The 18,518-nt window shown below is 41.0% G+C and overlaps 1 protein-coding gene across 1 annotated transcript in view; it reads right to left on the bottom strand.

Moving 5' to 3' along the window:
* The window catches only part of LOC137098242 (cadherin-2-like), a 58,229-nt gene extending 46,929 nt beyond the window's left edge, over positions 1 to 11,300 (bottom strand). Inside the window, exons 1-2 of the mRNA XM_067474279.1 lie at positions 10,984 to 11,300; positions 9,141 to 9,249 (exon numbers count right to left, since the gene is read on the bottom strand). Coding sequence (XP_067330380.1) covers positions 9,141 to 9,249; positions 10,984 to 11,043 — 169 coding nt within the window. The 5' untranslated portion in view covers positions 11,044 to 11,300. The remainder of the gene's footprint in view (positions 1 to 9,140; positions 9,250 to 10,983) is intronic.
* Positions 11,301 to 18,518: the final 7,218 nt, after the last annotated feature.

Here is an 18,518-nt window from a genome sequence, read left to right as displayed (position 1 = left end):
AATTCAAGATGTGCTGTTGTAATGTGTTTTGTGGTCCGAGTGTTAATCCTTCAGGCAGTTCACGCATTGCACACTGATTTTTCCCAGACATTTAACGGAGAATTTACTCCTGCTATGTGTGATCTCAGCTTCTACTCTGGCAGAAGACAATTGGTCAAACAGTGTAAAGAAATCATGATTTAAATGAAAACGAAAACTGAAGAATAAAGTTGCCTCTAGGTTTGATTCAAAGCCCAGCTTCTTAATAAGCACAATTCATTTCGCTCCTGGGCCTGGCTCCCTCGATCACTAGTGACAGGCATGAAAGGTCAATAACCTTGGCTCATAGCTTTCATATGGTTAGCAATGCCATAAATTAATGGTTGAGGCTGTTAGTCCAAACTCTTCAAGTCAGCTGAAGAAAGCTTATCTTCTACAAAGGTCACAGTGCTTAGAACACTTAGTGTGAGAGTGAATGGCTGACACAGAATCTATGCAAGATTGAGTGTAATGGGTGGAAATCAGATGGAAGGTAGGTGGCATGCTACAACTGGAATCCGAATGAGAGCTGTCAAGAGGAATCAAATTAGTGCACAGTTTTATGAGTTGCAACAAAGATCAATAGACAGGAAAAGGACATTTCTTTTACAGAATAACTAACAATACATTGTGTACTTAGTATGTTTTATACTAACAATGAAAAAAGTCTGTGTTGTGCAATGCACCAGCCCTGCAAAAGGCACTACCTTGAAAGTTTTTGTTGAAACTACTTTTTCTAAACCAGACACCAAGAGATTCGGCCCTGCATGCAGGGAGGATTTTCTGGTGTTTTTTTAATGGCCTCGATTGCTTCATTGTTACCTCCTAATGCTGCAACCACGATTTGCCTGAAATGTGCTTGTGACTACCCTCGATATTATCATGATCTTAGATACTAAAAGCTGCCATGTAAAAAAAAAAAAAAACAGGCAACCTTTTTGCGATTTGCATTTTTGTGGCAAGTCTAGCTTGGACAACATACAGTATTTCACTCTTCCTCAGTATGACCAGGGTTTTATTTTTTTTATTTTTCCACTCTGTATTTGTATTTACAGAGAAATTAGTGTGTGCTTGGCTTAAGGTAACTGATCTCCTACTAATCCAAACACAGCAAAGTCATTGTCATGGACCAATGAGGTTTCATTGTTGTGAATGTAAATATTGATTTTGATAAAATTATTCATGTAGTTCTAATGGACAGCTGCTTCCAGCTCACAAGCTCCTACCTGCCCAGCATAAAATGGCGAGCAGGTTAAGCACAGAGTCAAAGAAATTAATGACAATATGAAGAGGTTTAGGAAGGTAAAAATATAGAATATATATTAGAATATAGGTAAAAACATGTTTTAATCAGACCTCAAAAGAAAGAAGGCAAAAAAACTGACTTATTCTTGACAAGGGGTAAAACTTACAAAGCTGCTAAAATGTAGGTGTAGGAGCAAATTGACAATACAAGTAGAACTATTGTTGTGACATTGGTGAAAGACATTTGCCGGGACTTCTTGTTGTGTTTAGACATCTATTAATAATATCCATTTCTTGCAAGTGATATTACAATCGTTGTGACTATTTCCACAGTTCTGTTCTCTGTAGTCACAACCTTTCTAACAAATGCAAACCTAATCAGAAATCATTCAAATAACTGTAGGATATGTATTTGTCTCAGCCGACATTTCTGCTGCATATTGTCCAAACAGGGAAACATTTTTACACAAGTGAGACTCAACATGTCCACAATTTAGCAGACCCTCACTTTGTAGCAGCAACCCCTTCAGTAAGAATCTACTCCCTGCAGCCTCCATCCTGCTCAGTGCTACAGAAAATGCTACGGGAAATAAAGTGCAGTGCAGTTCTACAGAAAATAAAGTGGCGACACACTGCAGGCTCTTTAATGCCTCAGTAAATATCGACAGAGGAGGAGATAAAATAAACTCAGACAACACAGGCCGCAGAGCGATATGTTGCTTACTGCCATAGTGTGGTCAATCATAATATCCGTGCGGTGATAGCACACACTGGTGTCAGTCAGCAAGGTCTGGTAATACTAGATCACTTGAGGGGAGTAATATGGTGGGCTACATGCACTTATCTGATGAGCCAACATTTTGGACTAAGGAGGGGGATGGAAGCCAATGTTCCCAATCACCAATCCAATCAAGATTACACAAAATGATTTATTTAAGCAATGATGTTCTTTATTTTGTAAGACAAGCAAAAAGCCGAATGACTGTCACCCCAGCGGTTGCTGGAATGATAAGATCAATCAGTAGTGTTTGGGACTCAACTGTATTCATATCCTCTTTGACAAGCATGGACACAGAGCACAAGTTGTATAAAAAGCTATCAAAACCCACACACATCGCAGAAAGATATTTATCAAACGTATTACCAGCACCACGGAAATCACACATCACACTCATGACTGAAGCCATGAAGTCACCATGGTCACTGCAAGAAACAAACCCATCTGTAGAATAAAGGACTAAATGCTTCAGTATACTGTCCTTGCATTACTTAATTTAGACACATCAATCATTATATAGAGCCAAGGGAGCTCCTCCATCTTAAAGCTCACAAGAGGGAGAGGGGGAAGGGAGGACAGAGTAGCGAGTGGTGGAGGGCTGGATAAAAGAAGGATGCATGGAGAATGTCACAAGATACGACCCAGTGACTCATCAGAGGCCTGTGTCCAGAGAAGCGCCAGTGTGTTGAAATTGAAGCTTCTGCCGGAACACAATAGTTGGCGTGGCCTGCAAGAGGTAGACGTCTCTCTCCAGACAGGATATTGGCCTTTGTGAACATCGTTACAATATCTGGGTCAATTATTGTGTCTCTGCTTCAAATTTCTCTTTTGCTGCAAGGAGGAATAATAGTGTGTCAATTCGTGTAGCCTCATGTACACAGCATGAGGGCTTGAAAATGGGAGTTATGTGTGTCACTTGCATAGAGAAAAAGGCTAAACATGTTCCTCTCTTTTCTACACTTGCTCAAACTATCTCATTAATATATTCATTAGGGTATTAGCTTCTCTCTTTGACCCCACACACAAAGACGCTTTGTCTACCTTCTGTCTGTCGTTCACAGCTACACGAGACAGGTAATGTGGCTGCGTCTACTTCTGGGCGGTCAGTGAATGCTCTCCTGTCCAAAAGCAACAATGCTGAAGCTCAATGTATTGCCAATAGCAAACAAAAGATTTAACAAGAGGAAAAGTAATGAGGAATGGGAGTGCCTTCACATCACATGCCTGGTGACAGAATACACAAGGACAAGGCTCTCTATATGCTCATCTACCTTAACGTAATGGGAAAAACAAGCATGGCAGAGAGAGAAACTGCGGGTAAAAATCGAACAAGGGTATTGCACAATAAACAGCTGGGGCATCAATGCAAACAGAGCTTTCTTTCCAGAGACAGGAGACTGTGAGAGATATGGAGTTGTTTGCTCTACCAACCAAAAGAGGCTGTCCCGCACAAGAAAAATGGCACAGAAATCCACAAATCAGTGCCTAGAAAAGTAAACAATTCACTCCATAGTGCTGATGAATCGTCTTCTAGGTGCAAGCTGGCATTTTTTTCCAAAACTTGTTCTAACATTTCACTTGTGAAAAATCACACTTGCCTAGTTACAGTATATAGAGGCGTATATGCAGAAAGTCAGGTCAATATAGCTATTTATACATGGCCTCATTACAGAGTGCAGTCATCTCTCTGGGTGTTCTTCACCTTAAATAAAACACATCAGAACCCCAGCACAATTACTAAAGATTATTCCTGCTTCCTCACATGTCATGACCAACAGCAAGCTAAGAATGATTGTAAAAATAAATCTTTCCCCTTTGGACAGTAGTTTAGATGGAAGCACACACATTGGTTTTTGAACTTAGCCATAAGGCATCACAGCTTGAGGGGTCCAGGTGTGATCTTGAGCCAAATAACCTATAAACCCTACTAATACAATACAACGACACGTCAGCTTTATAAATCTGTGTAAATCACTCTGGATCACAACAATGACATTTTGGCTAAAATTGGCAAAGCAGTTACATGCAGCCTTGTGAGAGATAAACAATCTACATTTAACTAGTTCTATTATATAGCAAGGTGTCAGCTACAGTCTTGGTCAAATGGCCTTTACCAACATCTGGTTATAAAAGTCTCTGTTACCAGGAGCTGCACATGCATTTGTCCACCACCACCAAGAGCAGTCTGGGTCAAACAAATTAATTACATGCCAAGGACAAACACCCCACTCACACTTGTAGGCTTGAAAGAGGGACACATTAGCTACTGCACAATGTCAGAGGCACATGGTTAGATAGCACCAGCAGAGGGTAGGGCCTGCAGCTGATAAGAGTGATATGAACCAAAGTGATGAGAAGCCACCAGGCAATGTCAACCCTCTACAAAATACTTTATCTACATTTAGGCACTGCACAAGTACCTGACTCCATCTAAATATGGAGGGGTGACTTAAGAATACAGATCCTAAAAAGGTCAGACGTAAATAAATGATGCCCTTTCCTGTAATGCCACCCAGCAGGCTCAGAAAGCACACCCACAAATTAGCCACAGATGGGTGCATTTGGTCTAATTGGCTTACATTGCTGTTGCAACACTTTTACAATAAAGCTTCGCAACTTGAATGAAACTGTGATCTTCTGACAATCGGCAGTAGTGGCAGTAGCACTCTAACTTTTCTTCTTATTTTGTGGGCAAACCGAACAATTTCTTCAAAAACATATGTTGCCAAGATTCAATCTTTCACCACAATATGTGTCGGTAATCTAGGCCATGGTGCTCTCAGGGAAGATAAAGACAAATGTATGCATGCTGATAACAATAAAGAATAAAAAGAAATTCAACTCCAACCTGCTAGTGATGCCTTAGCTGGGAATTGGAGCAGAGACTTCATTACATCATATTGATCAGTGCAAACAAAGACCCTGTATTCATTGATCCTCTTACAGAAAAAGAGGCAATACTGGAGCAGCGGACCACTATGAACAAACTTGCAGTGCAACTGCTTCCTTAGCTTGAAAAAGGGTTGAAAGCTGGAGTTTAAACCGCACAAAAAGGACAAGGATGGCCTTGGGGTTGCCAATGATGTCCCACAGTGACAAAGAGAATTTGTGACAAATGCAGTAGTCAACATACTTTTAAAACAGTGTTGCTTTTTACTGCAAAATAACTTTGTTTTGAACAGGGTTTCGAATATTAAAAAAATCATTTATGTAACTATTCAGCATTGGCACAAACATCAATGTAGACTTTATACAGATCCACAAACACACGATCTTCACAGCAGACTTTTTCGATCTGTAGATTTTTAAAAAACACCCTAGCTATTTCTCAAAGTTACAGCAGAATATCTTCATAAACAATAGGGCTATAAATTTATTTCTTTATTTATTTAAATTATATTTATATAAATTTATTTATTTATTCCACCTTGTTCCACAGACAGTCTCATAATAGTTATTTATCTGTCCACCATGCTGTTGGTGAAAAAAATACTAAGAAACTTGTTATGCAGACTGCCTGAAAATGTTAGATTCTGAATTTTGATTTTGTCTGATTCTCCAAGCAATAAACAAGCAGCTCCATAGGTCATCACAACATAAGGCATTTGTGGGCTCCCCAGTGATAGATCAGGACCTCTTGTCCTGCTGTTCTATTCATCTATAGCTCACCAGGAAACCCCCACCAGCTTCTTTCCCCATCTGAGAGCAAAAAAAAAAAAAAGGGTTAAGTATGTTGCCGAGCACTTGGTCCAGTTTACCGGAGAGGGTCAAGCAAGGTCACACCTCGCCAAACATTGGGGCCCCTTAAAAACATCTGAGTGGCCCCAGCTGTACTTGGGTCCATCAGAGAACGGCATAAAAAATGGATGGAGTCAGTGCAAAGTTTGCGTTCTTGTAATGTTTTTTCTTGTCAGTGAGTCTGCCTTAAACAAACACAGCAAGGAGAAATAATTATACTTAATTATAGATTAAATAAAAACGGAGACATATTTAGCCTAAGAGAGCTTTTCAGTTCATGTTCCCGTTGCTGACTTTGACACTAATTGTTTCAATCACGTTATTAAACTGGTCAACTGTAAATCCCTCCCGCCAACTCGTCTCTGGAACCAGCTCAGTGAACCCTAGTACGCTCATGTTTTAAACACGGGAACGAAGGCTAAAGCAGACTGTAAACATCCTTCTTTTTTCATCACTGGAGCTTGCGTAAAGAAATAGAAGAAGTAAAACACAAGGCTGAGGGGTGGAGAAGGGAAAAATGAAAGCAGAATAGATGCTTGGTAGGGAAGGCAGAACACCAGCATAAGAGAGTATATTAAGCTCAATTAGGCTTTTTGGGCTTTTCATTAACCCAGTTTTTAGGGAGGGAAACCTCTGCTGAATAATGCTCTGGCTGACTCACTTTGCAACCCTGCTTTACAGGCCTCTTCTGGAAAAAAAGAAAAAAACTGCACAATGTGTGTCAGCTCTCCAAAGCCACCAGAATTCCATTAGACACCCATGGGCAAACCTCCTGCAGCCACAGTCTACCTGAAATTAAATGACTAAACAATGTGAGCATAAAACACTGCCCAAATGTTTAAAGACGTTAAGCCGCTGCTATCTGTATGGTGTTCTGGTAATAAATAACGTGTTTGTTTGTTTGTTTTTACTCAGTATCAGGCCAGAACAAATATTCTAATTTTAAGTCCAAAGTCACAAGGCAGCAGGAGGATGGGGTAGACCTAACCTCGTTTTCAGTCTGCATACAGTTAGTGTGAACGCCCTTTAATGAATCAGTGAAGAGGAGTTTCAATAGAAACATAATCAAACTTCCTTCCTTTTCTCTTAGCTGCTTTGCTAAGTAACCTTAAACAAGCACATTTTACGAAATCTATAAAAACAAATTAACGGCACGTCACCTGGCCAGTTAACAAGAATGTGACTGAATCTTCCAGCCAAATGGAGATTTGCTAATCTGTTGGGTATAACCAGCCTTATCTAAGCCACAGGGCGTCTTTAAATTAGCACATACAGTGTCGACTGTTTACATGTCAACTGTCACCATTTCCAGGTTCTACGGGTCCCAGGATGTGTATTCTCTTAATCAATAGCAAAGAAGAGAATGTAATTAAATGGGACAAAGACACCCAACAGCTAACCCCCAATGGATGCATATTTGGGGGCAAAAGCAATACAATACATGCATAGGAGTCACACTGCTGACACTCAAGCACATCCATTTTCAAAAAAGCAAAGTACCCCCAAATACCAATAAACAATAACCCTAAGAGACCATTGGACAACAACAATGTATTTTAAATATAATTTAACTATAGTGGCATGAAAAGAAGTTAAATCTTAAAAGAAGTTTATGCTTGCTGGAAACATCTGACTCGGTAATCTACAAACAGACCCCACCAACATTCACCAGGTCTTTCCATTCATCATTTAAGGGCACAATTGACATCGTTAATGAAATGCAAGAATACACAAAGCCATAGCTAGCTACATGCAGCTAGACAAGCACCAATTTGAAAAAGAAATAAATAAATAAATAAATAAACTTCTGGCCCTGGTCAAACACAATGTTCTAAACCAGCATGGTGGAAGCACAGTTGAAAAACTTAGGGCAAACTCTCCACACTGTGAGGCCTTTGTCTTTTAAAATATGCCACTGGAGCTTTTCATTAGCGAAAGCAGTTTCATTAACACCATCCCACGCTGCTGAGCTCGGCTGCATTACAATGACACAGGAGTGCCCCTTGCTGTCAAGAAAATCTCCACAGAGCAACAACTCGCTGGGGGAGGGGAGGGCAGAGAAAAGAGTGGAGGAGGTAGTACGGAGGGCAAACAAAAGGGAACCTGATTACCCCCGGTCACGGCTCATCCACAAGCCAACAGAGGGAAATCCATCACCTGCGGGATCAAACAGAAACTTGTGCACAAGGTAAAGCCCAGTGAAAGCTGTACCCACCCATCTAAGCACTCGCCTCCCTCTCTCCTTTCTTCCCCTCTGCCACTGCCACTTCCCCCTCCACCTCTGTGACTCACATCAACGGCAGCATGCAAGTTTTAGTCGCACAGTGTGAAATCCAACACAAGTGAGAATGTTCTGTGGTCCAAATGACCTCAAGGCTCTAACCTCTTTAATAGCACACTGCCAATATGTTACAGTTTGTATTACCATCTGTACGGCCTGCATACTGTTTCACGCTAGCTGCATCCTCATTTTGCCAATATTAAACTCAGAGGAGGGAGTATTGTTCATGCCTGCTGGAATGTAATGGAATCCCGCAAAAATAATCTGTTTTTTTTTTTTTTTTTGTTTTACTTTCTTGTCTTCAGCAGGTTATATGAAAACTAGGTTTACCAAAGGACTTCAGCTGTAACAAACATTTTCAACAATACTTTAATAGCTGTAAGTATGGCTTCTGAGTGGACTCGGTTGTACTACACTGCAACTGGACCAATCACTGTAAGATTCTAGCAGAAACCTTTCAGCATTAAAATGTTTAAACAGCCAAAAAAACATCTACTGCTTTTGATTTAATTTTTTTTTCTTTTTGCAAATGTAATATAATAGCATATGATAATAGAAATTATCTCATCCACCAAGCTCAAGGCGTGAGATATTATAGCTAGAATATTTGCTTGATTTAATGTGAATAAGTATTCAAATCTGTGTGTAATTGATTTTTTTTTCATTGCAACAAGAAGCGTCCCCAGTGTAATCAACAAAGTTTTCCTACTTTTAATGATAAAACCAGCAATTAATATTCTTCTCTACAAAGTGCAGAATGCTAAAAGAGAGGGTGTTTTACCACAATCTTCATATGCTTGTCTGCTATGAATAAAAAACATCATGTAGGAAATAAGGACAGGAGCAGCATAAAGTTGAAACCACATTTACAAGCTCGTTTACAAGGAAAACAAGCGACTTGCAATGCCACACAGCTACACCGAAGCTAATTGTTTAAATATGTCACAGGCTTCTTCTGATCCTCCCTGAAATGTAACACATGAAAACAAGTACACACAACACCGACGCATACCCACATACTTAATCAAACACACAACAAGCACCCACAACGAAACAGCACTAGGAATATTTCACACTCACCACTGAAAAGGGGCTGTCCTTCCTCTGTGGTATCTGGCACCATAACCTTGTATACATCTTCAGTGAAGCCTGGCCTGCACGGTGGGGTGCCCCTGCCCTCTGCTGCAATCTGTGATGGTGGGGTAGGAGAGAGAAAAAAGGGGGGGGCTACAATGAGTCATAAATCAACCTTCGAAAATGCACCGTGTTGCCTCTAAAAACCTCTTGGTCACGTTCTGAAGCCCCCACAGTTGTACAAAAGCATCTGTTGTTTTTATAGCAGGGGCCGCAATTAGGATAATAAGGCCAAAAGGGTTAAGCATTAGCTAAAAAGCATGGTTAGGCAAGAACAAGCTTCATTTGTCCCCCCCGAGGGGCCCAGGCGCAGGGTAGGTTTATAACCAACATTCTTGGTCAGCCCCCCTTATCAACACACTACTGTGGACAAACATTGCACTTTGAAGTACAGGAACAAGGGAGTAAAAAGTAAATGCTAACGATCCACTGTTGTGGGAATAAACATTTATGTGTGAATGTCTGGATAAACGAGAAATAGCATCGGCAGATGCCTAAAGAAGCTGCTAGTCTATGGCTGTGATCAATATAGTGAGTTTTTCTCCTCGTTTGGAGAAGGAAAACTGTGCTTAGGGTGTCAACACAAGATTTAGGGAACAATCAGGAAAATCTCTGCATCACTCTAGAGGTTGCGTTTCATTAAAGCATGAAACTAGCTAACAGTGAGAAATCACACAGTATAACTGAGCGATGCAACCTGGTGTCCAAGCCAATGCTCCATCCCACTACCTCAGCGTTGTTTGCTGGCCCTGTTTCTTCACATGCACTCTCTCAAAAGAATGTAAAGCCAGAGGAGTCCTGCTGAAAATTAGTTTTTTTTTCTTTTTTTGGGGGTGGGGGGTGTCTGTGCCACTTGCCACTCTTAATCAGAATGGAATTTAAATGGAAGACACTTGCAGAGATTTGGGGGAGGGGGTCCGAGCTGGAATTCTAGCTCATTACAACAGTGGCACCAGGGTGTACAATTTTCTGGTTTTAAGTGTTAACAAAGATGCCAGTGTTTGGCGGGGGGGGGGTATTCCTGCTGCTATTTAACGGTGTTGGCTGTGCTGCTTTACTTTGTGTTCCCTGCTTCCCATGAGGCACATTGATGTGAAAATTAGCCCAATCGTCAAAGAAAAAGAAATGATTACCACAAAGACACACTCGGATTACACTGACAGGTTCCATCCAGTGTTCCAGAGCTGGACGACAATAACCATCCCATCAGTGGTTGGGTTACACAACCTGCAGCATCACAATCATTTACAGTAGGCTACTTTTCATTGTCGCCCATAAAGGCTTTTAGCAGTAAGACAATTAAGTCACTGACTGGGCGACAGGGACACGCTGCAGCAATCTACATAAATATTAATCCCAAACTAAATATAACCAGGGGAAACTAGGTTAATGTGGGCCTGCGTCCCCCAACTTCTACACAATAAAAGATTCAACTACATATTGAGCAATTAAATGTTGGCTACGTCAATACGCATTTTAATCCCCCTGAAATGAATTTTTTATTTTTTTGTAATTGAATTTCCTTTTAACAACACAGCAGGTTGTGAGCACGCGGCGAACCGGACCGTTAGCCTCCAGTTCGCGTGCCGCACGGACTTTGTCGTGGATTGTGGTTCGGCTTCCCAAACAGCACGCCACGCAAAGTGCCTGTTGGATGGAGAGCGGCTCCACCAGGCTCGTAAGTCACCCACCGACACACACACACACACACACACACACAGAGAGAGAGAGGCGCAACAACACCGAAAAGTGTCCGCTGGAACTCCAGCCCGCTCCGGGTTTACGTTACCTGCATTCCTGCCAGGACCGCCAGCAGCAGCAGACCGCTGCCCTCGTGTATGAAGTACATTGGTGCGCGTGTCGCTGCTTAATTCCCCGGTTACGGAATCCGAGAAAAATCAACGAAATAATATTAAAAAAAGAATTTAAAAAAAAAAATAAGAATATCCTCTGACTGTGGCGTGGCCGCGGTGAAGAACGTCCCTCTACGACAAAGGCAGGAGCGGTGTCGGCGGCGGCAGCAGCAGCATGTAGCAGCAGCAGCCTCCTTCTCTGTCTGCCTGCTCTGAGCTCTGCCTGGTACTGAGGCTGCTGCTCCCTCCCATCCAGTCCAACACGAAAACAAAAAGAGCCCCGGCCACTAGTCTATAAACCGCCCATCTCACTGTCTCTCCCTACTGGTCACACGGCCAACTTCACCGCTGGGACCAAGCGGGGGGTCTCCAATGTAAACCATCTTCCCAAAAGACACACAATGACGTCACATTCACACATAATAATAATAATAATAATAAAGTACAGGCACAGTCTGCGATAGTGCTGGGAGTATTATCACACACACAGAGAGAGAGAGAGAAAGAGAGAGAGAGAGGAGAGAGAGAGAGATGACTAAGTGTTTAAATATGTGGTTATGATAGCATTATATGCTTATTATAAGTCAATGTAAAAACGCTGAAAGGACTTTTGAAACACTCACTCATGTACATACTGAGATCGCTGTGTGATACGCTGCTGAGCCCGTTGTAATTTCAGCTATGTGAGGTCACCCTTTGTTTGCCTAGTGTCTGCTGTCTTTTAGTCATGCTCACACAGTTTAAATGCTACTCATCGAAGGCAAAGAACACAACGACCCACATGGACAAACATCAAAATGTGGCTACAGCGTGGTTCGTTTACAGTTGAGGGTGATTGACAGACTTTTAGTGTAATATTTAGAAGTTACTGTAAATTGCGAGCTCTCAAACCATGTGTTGTTTTTACTTCCAGATCATAATACACCGGGTAATGTGAATATCTATATTGTTTTTCCATTTAAATTCTATGGTTATCATCTCCACGCTCCTCTGAGAGAAGTGCCTGCTGAATGTCATCAGCTATTCAGGAGTCAGTCAGTTGTCTCTCAGCCTGCAGGAAGAGGAGCCCACACTCTAGTGCTCGTTAGGTGGAAGATTTTGATCACGTTGCCCTTAGATAATTGCTGTTTACTGCACATTTGCTCTTAAGGATTATTCATTGTCAATAGGTGCTAAGTCTCGGAATATTCAAACATATGTTTCCTGCTCTCATACAAACACTTAGCTAACACGCTTGCTTTTCCAAATGTCTTGATCACTTAGAAGATTCGAATGTTGTATTTTTATTCGGTTATCGTTAGTTAAGTCTGGGATTCATAAGTAAAGCTCTTTTAATGTTCCACTAAAATATGCAATGAATAATTCCCTTGCATTATCTTCTCATGTGATACAGCCTGATGAAGGTTAAATTACCTGAGTTATGCTGGTGACACCTAATTAACCATCAAGAGGTGTCTCTAGGGAATCGGTGACAAATTGGATCTGTGACACCGATACATATTCTAGTTTTGTAGACAAGAAAATACCTACACCATCTCCAAACAATAAACAAGGGCTGACTTTTAGTTCACCTCCTCCTGGGCAATCTGTTGTTTTCCAAGTTATTGGCATTTTGAGGTGCAGGTGATTTTGTGATGGGAGAGATGCTGCTCCCTTCCTCCTACAAATCAAACCATCCGCTCCTGAGAGTGTGTTGTAATCCTAAACAAACAGCAAGCACTATCACATCCCACTTACAGTCAGCACACGTACACATGAAGAGAAGGCTGAGCAGTTTTGGAAAGTGCTCACTTCTTGTAACAAGTGACTCATGTCACTTAAAACTCTTGTCATTGATTAGCGCGCCTGGTCACTCATGTTCTAAAGTAATAAGGCTGTGTCTTTGCTGAAAAAAGAAGGAAATTAAGGGAAAAAAGAACATGCAAAACAGTTGAGATAACAACAATTAAAAAATCTTTTTGTGCTTTTCAGAAACATGACAAAATCATCTTTTAACCAAAAGCAGACAGATTCAATGTGCACTCTTTTTTTTTTTTTTTTGCTGTGGCAGACTGGGGCAACAGATCAAACTGAATGACCTGGTGATAATTGATATCACATTTTGTACAAATTGTTAAATTTATGTCATCTAATCTAATTGAGAGTGGGATCAAAATGCTCCATCTCTTTGATTAATGCAGAGGCGGTTATCTTTCATCAGTACTTGTCTAGGCAGGGAGGGGAGGAGGCGTTAGAGGGAATCCAATTTGGACTTGGTGCATTCAATCACACAATATCATGTTGCATAATTCATAAGACCAATCGGAGACCCCCCTGAAAACTCAGCGTGCGGGGTATACCTGAGTTTGGTGTGGTTTAAAATCTGCAATCAGAGGCCAAATCAGAGCTTGCTTCTCATTCTGTGGTCAATACTGTAGCTGTGTTTTCAAGTCTGTGCTGCCCGTGTGTACATGGCTTAGGATTTTGCAGGCATGCGTGAGGCAGCCGCATGATCTATGTTGGTTGTGTTGCTGACACTGCGCTTGACTCTTATAAGCGGAGGTGTCTGAGGTCCCGTGGCTGCAGGAGCACTCGATTCTACACCTTTTACTCTGCACAATTGGGTGCAGGATGGAGCATTGCAGCACGGTGGCCTTGATGGCACTGGAAGAAAAATGGACGAGGTCAGCAACACTTTCACATCTGCGGCACTTCTTCATGCTGACTTTGTATTGATACAGGAATATCACCCAGTTCAACCTCTGCTCCCATGTCCATAATGCAGAGCTCAGTCATTTCTAATCAAAGCCAAATATACACAGCAATATTCAGTGACACACATACATACAGCCTTATTGGCTGCTTATGGAAATTGACAGAGACACAGATGCTGCATATTACGTAGACTTTCTTTTTGGTATAAACACACATATTTTGACCCCTCTCAACAGTTGGCTAATTACCTTGTCATTGGCAGTCCTGTTCATGTCAAAGGTTGCTTTAGAACAAATTAGTGAGTGGAAAGGAGCAGCCCAGTCTTCAAAGCCATTATCAATTCCAATCAAGCTTCATTGTGATGCATTCAATAAAGGATCTCAAAGGACCACTGTAATGCTCTGATTATTCTCCTCTCGCAGCAAATTCAATTCATTCAATCCTTTATATCATTTTGAACAATGGAGTCAAATAGAGTCACACATGTATCAGGCTGCATGTACAGACATTCTGTGTAAACATTGGCTATAGGGTGTGTGTATACATTACATGTATGAATCTTATTTGGCAGCTTTCTGTTACGTCTCACTAACATCCTCAGATGTAGTGCATGACATATTCGTGACAAAAAATATTGCACGATTACTTTAGTGAAAATTTGTAATCTTAAAAGGGATCTGATTATATTATATTGTATGCAAAGTGACAGAGACATGCAAGAACATTTCCACCAAGCATTTTCTCTGTAATTTCTTGTGAAAAGACATGTCAGTAAAGCAGCTTGGTGCCATCCCCTTGTCGACAAATAAAGGCAAAATGCTGCTTTGCAAGATCTGGCAGCAACTCTGGCAACGTCTATACTGAGTCACAGGGCCCATACAAGTGTGTGTCTGCCCCAATTTAGGGATTGTAGTTTTGCTGGGGGGCACATCTGCCTGCTGTGTTCTGGTGTGGCACACAGACCTAATAGTGATTGATTGGCTGATTAAGGCAAATTGTGCTGAACTCCAGAGCAACCCAAGGAGCGAAGAAAGCATGTCTAGTTAGTAAGGCAATAAAACTGTAGCTATTGATTTGTAATGGCAGATGCTGCACAAAATAAGCAGCAAGTCTCAATTATTGATTTCTTACTTGTTTTTTTTTATTATTAGTATTACTTTTATTATATTATTTTATTTTTATTATTATTTTTCCATATAAACTAACTATTCAAAATATGGAGCCTACAATAACAATATGTAGACCAAGTGTAATTAGACCAGTATTCAGGCATGGTGCAGTTTTGTGCCAAATATTAATGTTTGCATGGTGACATTATGATGTTTACAGGCTATTATGTTTGTTAACAGGCTAATATTTATAAATTAGGACTAAACGTAAGGCAATCTATAAAAACCTGATGGTGTTGCTGCATGAAAAGCGAGAAGATCACCAGAGGTACACAGTGTGAGGACTGACTGTCTGTAGATTCTTTAATTCATCCAAACGAGAGCTGTTACCATTTGAGCCAAAGGGATTGACCAATCCCATCTAAGAAGAAGTCCGACACTGAGCGCTTCCACCAGAAGTTCAACGGCTTTCGGCATGTCCCTGCAGGAGTCGCCACAGCAGAACATGTTCCGCACGTTCACTTGGCACGAGTTTTACACCAGGTGTCCTGCCGCAACCCTCACAATCCTCATGACCGGCACCAAGGTGACCGTTGGTGGGTGGGATTGGAACCCATGGCTTTCTGCATCCTAACTCAATGCTTGAAAACTGAGCCACCAGGCCCCCTTAAATGCTTTCACCACAAGTATAGTTGCTCAACTTGACTTGACTCTACTCACCTTTTTTTGGTTTTCCATAAGCCCAAAATTGTGGAAAGGAACTAGGACCTCTTTTTTTTTTTGGCATCACTCCTAGTCTAAAAATAAAATTAGTCTCCTTTCTGTGACAAAAAGCCATAAACAGCATTGCTTTGATGTAAACCATTGTTCCTGTGTGTGTCACGTTAACGTTAATGTCACTGGGGTTCGATGTGGCATTGCCATGACGACCAGCTGCATTAAGTGGGGTGCTATATCTGCAGTGGAAAACAAATTACGTGGTACCAAAAGCGAGTAGCATAGAGAACAGTTGATCCAAGTTGAGCCAATAAAAGAAAATGCTATAAGGGGGGCTTTGTGACAGCGGCCGTGCCCCATATACTGTCTTTATGGAAGGTTTAAGGTTATAAAAACTGTCATTGCAAAATGTGCCAATAGGAGTAGCCATAAGTGGTCCTCTTTACCAACATTTGGAGGGGCACAGACATGTACATGCTTTTCTTCTCCTGTCTTCTGCTTGTTCATACAGATGCTATTACTCAAAACACCAAAGAAGAACCAAACATTTTTTGTCCCTCTCTCAAGCACACAGAAAATAATAAATGTCTGTGGCGTTGTTATCTGAACTTCCAGGACAAAATTGAAAACAGTTCTAATAAATAGCTTTATCTTCTTTACATGACAGGTTAGTCAGTCAAGTGCAGCAGCACACAGGCACTTGCACTTCTAAGTAAGTCTACAAATAAACAATGCAGAGTTATTTAGAATCGATTTTTGATAATCACACCTAACAGTCACATCCTTTGAATCCCTGCACGACCTTTTTCCATGAAGTAAGTCAGATACAAAAAAATGACGTAATGCTTCAACGACAAGCTCATCTCTTTTTCCATGTCCTCCTAATCCTAAGCAAGAACAAGACCAAAGATCCCAATCATAACTTCAACTCTGCAAAAGTCCCATTATAATATTCCACACTTCAGGATATGTTCAAGCTCTTTGAAACACGAGTGCCTCTTTGGTGTTTTCAGTATTTGCAGCTCTAAATTTATTTCCCCTTATCTCTATTGATCTGCAAAGGACAAGGTCTCCGGTCTCGACAGCCTGGCGTGTCTGATTTAGAAGTGGACCCACAGCCTGTCTGTGCAGAATGGCCTGGATGGATTTATACGAGGGCTGTTGCTGTTGCTGATCCACCCCTGCGCCATCCTCTGTCTCACACAGGACTTTCTTATCAAGAGCTCAGTTTTAGAGGCGGCCAGGGAATGAGACACAGTTTTGTTGTAATCACTGGAGGAATGAGATTAGAGGTTACTTCAATAAATGCTTGATTTTTTTTTGGTTATCTTAATGTCTTCAGCTGGGAGAGTTTAGTTTTCACATTTATTAGATTGCTTTCATGCAAATGGTGCAGAAGCCTGATTACAAAAATGTGTTAATAATTACTGTGGGCTTAAGAAGGTGGCAAAGGGCTGGCTTGCTCTCTGAGTTTGCCAGATTGCAAAAAGAGCTACAGTGCATTCATTAAAAGGATTAAAATCATGATGAAAGGTATGATAAAAGGCAAGTTAGTTAATATGCCACCATAATAAATGATGCATGGAATATTAGCATTCCTTATTATTGTAAGTTTACTTTATCATGGTGCTATGTTGCCAGTTGAAAACCATAGGTAATATTTAAATGCTTTAAATGGCAAAGCTAACTTACACATGCTCTCGTCAAAGTAAATTAAGAACATTACTTTATGTATTTTACAGTAAACAATAATGGACACAAGAAAACGTTGCTTTAATGAGATTAGAATATGATTCTAATTCATGGTAATTGTCACAGTACCTTTTCCAACACGCTGCCTGTGGGTATTAGTATGTATTATTTTCCCCTGTCAGTGTGAACAGGATTATTATCTGGTGCATAATGCTATCTCCACAGCTCATTAGCAGTCAGCAGGTTATCAAATGCTTAAGATACTGTTTTTCTTTCATTAATACAGAAAACAGAGCTGTATTTCCCATCTGAATCAGATAATTGCTGAAAAATAACACCTGCTACCCAAAGGTGGAGCATTTAAAGGTGATTGTTGCTGCTAGCAGTGATCCTCTCTGCACTGCAAGCACTGATAGACATTCCACTTTTGGCTCACCCAAGGAAATAGGAATAAATTAAAACATTGCTTTTAATTTTTTTTAAAGTTTTTAACCTATGTAGCACTAATAATTGTTCAAACTCATAAGCACACAGGATTCATACAACTTAAATGGGAATTAGTGGCCAAAAACAGCAGATGTTGGCGGCAGGTTGCTCAGAGCAAAGGGTGCTTCCTTTGGCTCACTCAGGAGGTGATCATGAGACATACTGCCTTTACTCTCGCCCTCCGCACAGACACATGACTGCTGTCTTCACCCGCTGGGGAATTCAGCAACACGCATATCATATGGTCAGAAGGATGGAGGAGAAGGTCAGAGGGGAACTGTTTTTCAAGGTTTTTTTTTTTTTCAGTGGAATTTATGTTATATCCAAAATTCATCACAGTCATAGCAAAGTTCGTTTGGTTAAAGTGAAGCAGAGCGATGCAGCAATATGACTCACACAATCCAGACAATACTTTTGAAACGCCCACAAATTTCGAGTGAGACCTACTTCACAAATGCTTTTAATCTCAAGTTTTGCAACCTTAAAGAGTACTCTTTTGTGCGTCAGAAGTAGCAAAGATGCTTGATTTACTCTGAGGTATTTTGACCAAAAAAAAAATCTCAGTCTGTGCTTTTCTTAGCTGTTCAATTCCTCTCTCACCTTTCTCTGTGTCTAATTGGGTTTCATTGATTTACTCCTCTATGATGCTGGCTTGGCCAAGTCTCTGCTGACCCTGCAAAAAAATATCAGGCAGGCTGTCTAACAGGCACCATTCCGGGTACACGCACACACACGCATAAACACACACACACACGCATAAACACACACACATC

Source organism: Channa argus, chromosome 14, assembly GCF_033026475.1.
Source record: "Channa argus isolate prfri chromosome 14, Channa argus male v1.0, whole genome shotgun sequence".
Classification (NCBI taxonomy): domain Eukaryota; kingdom Metazoa; phylum Chordata; class Actinopteri; order Anabantiformes; family Channidae; genus Channa; species Channa argus.
Note: the sequence above shows the minus strand (reverse complement) of the source record. Positions and strands in the feature narration are given on the sequence as shown.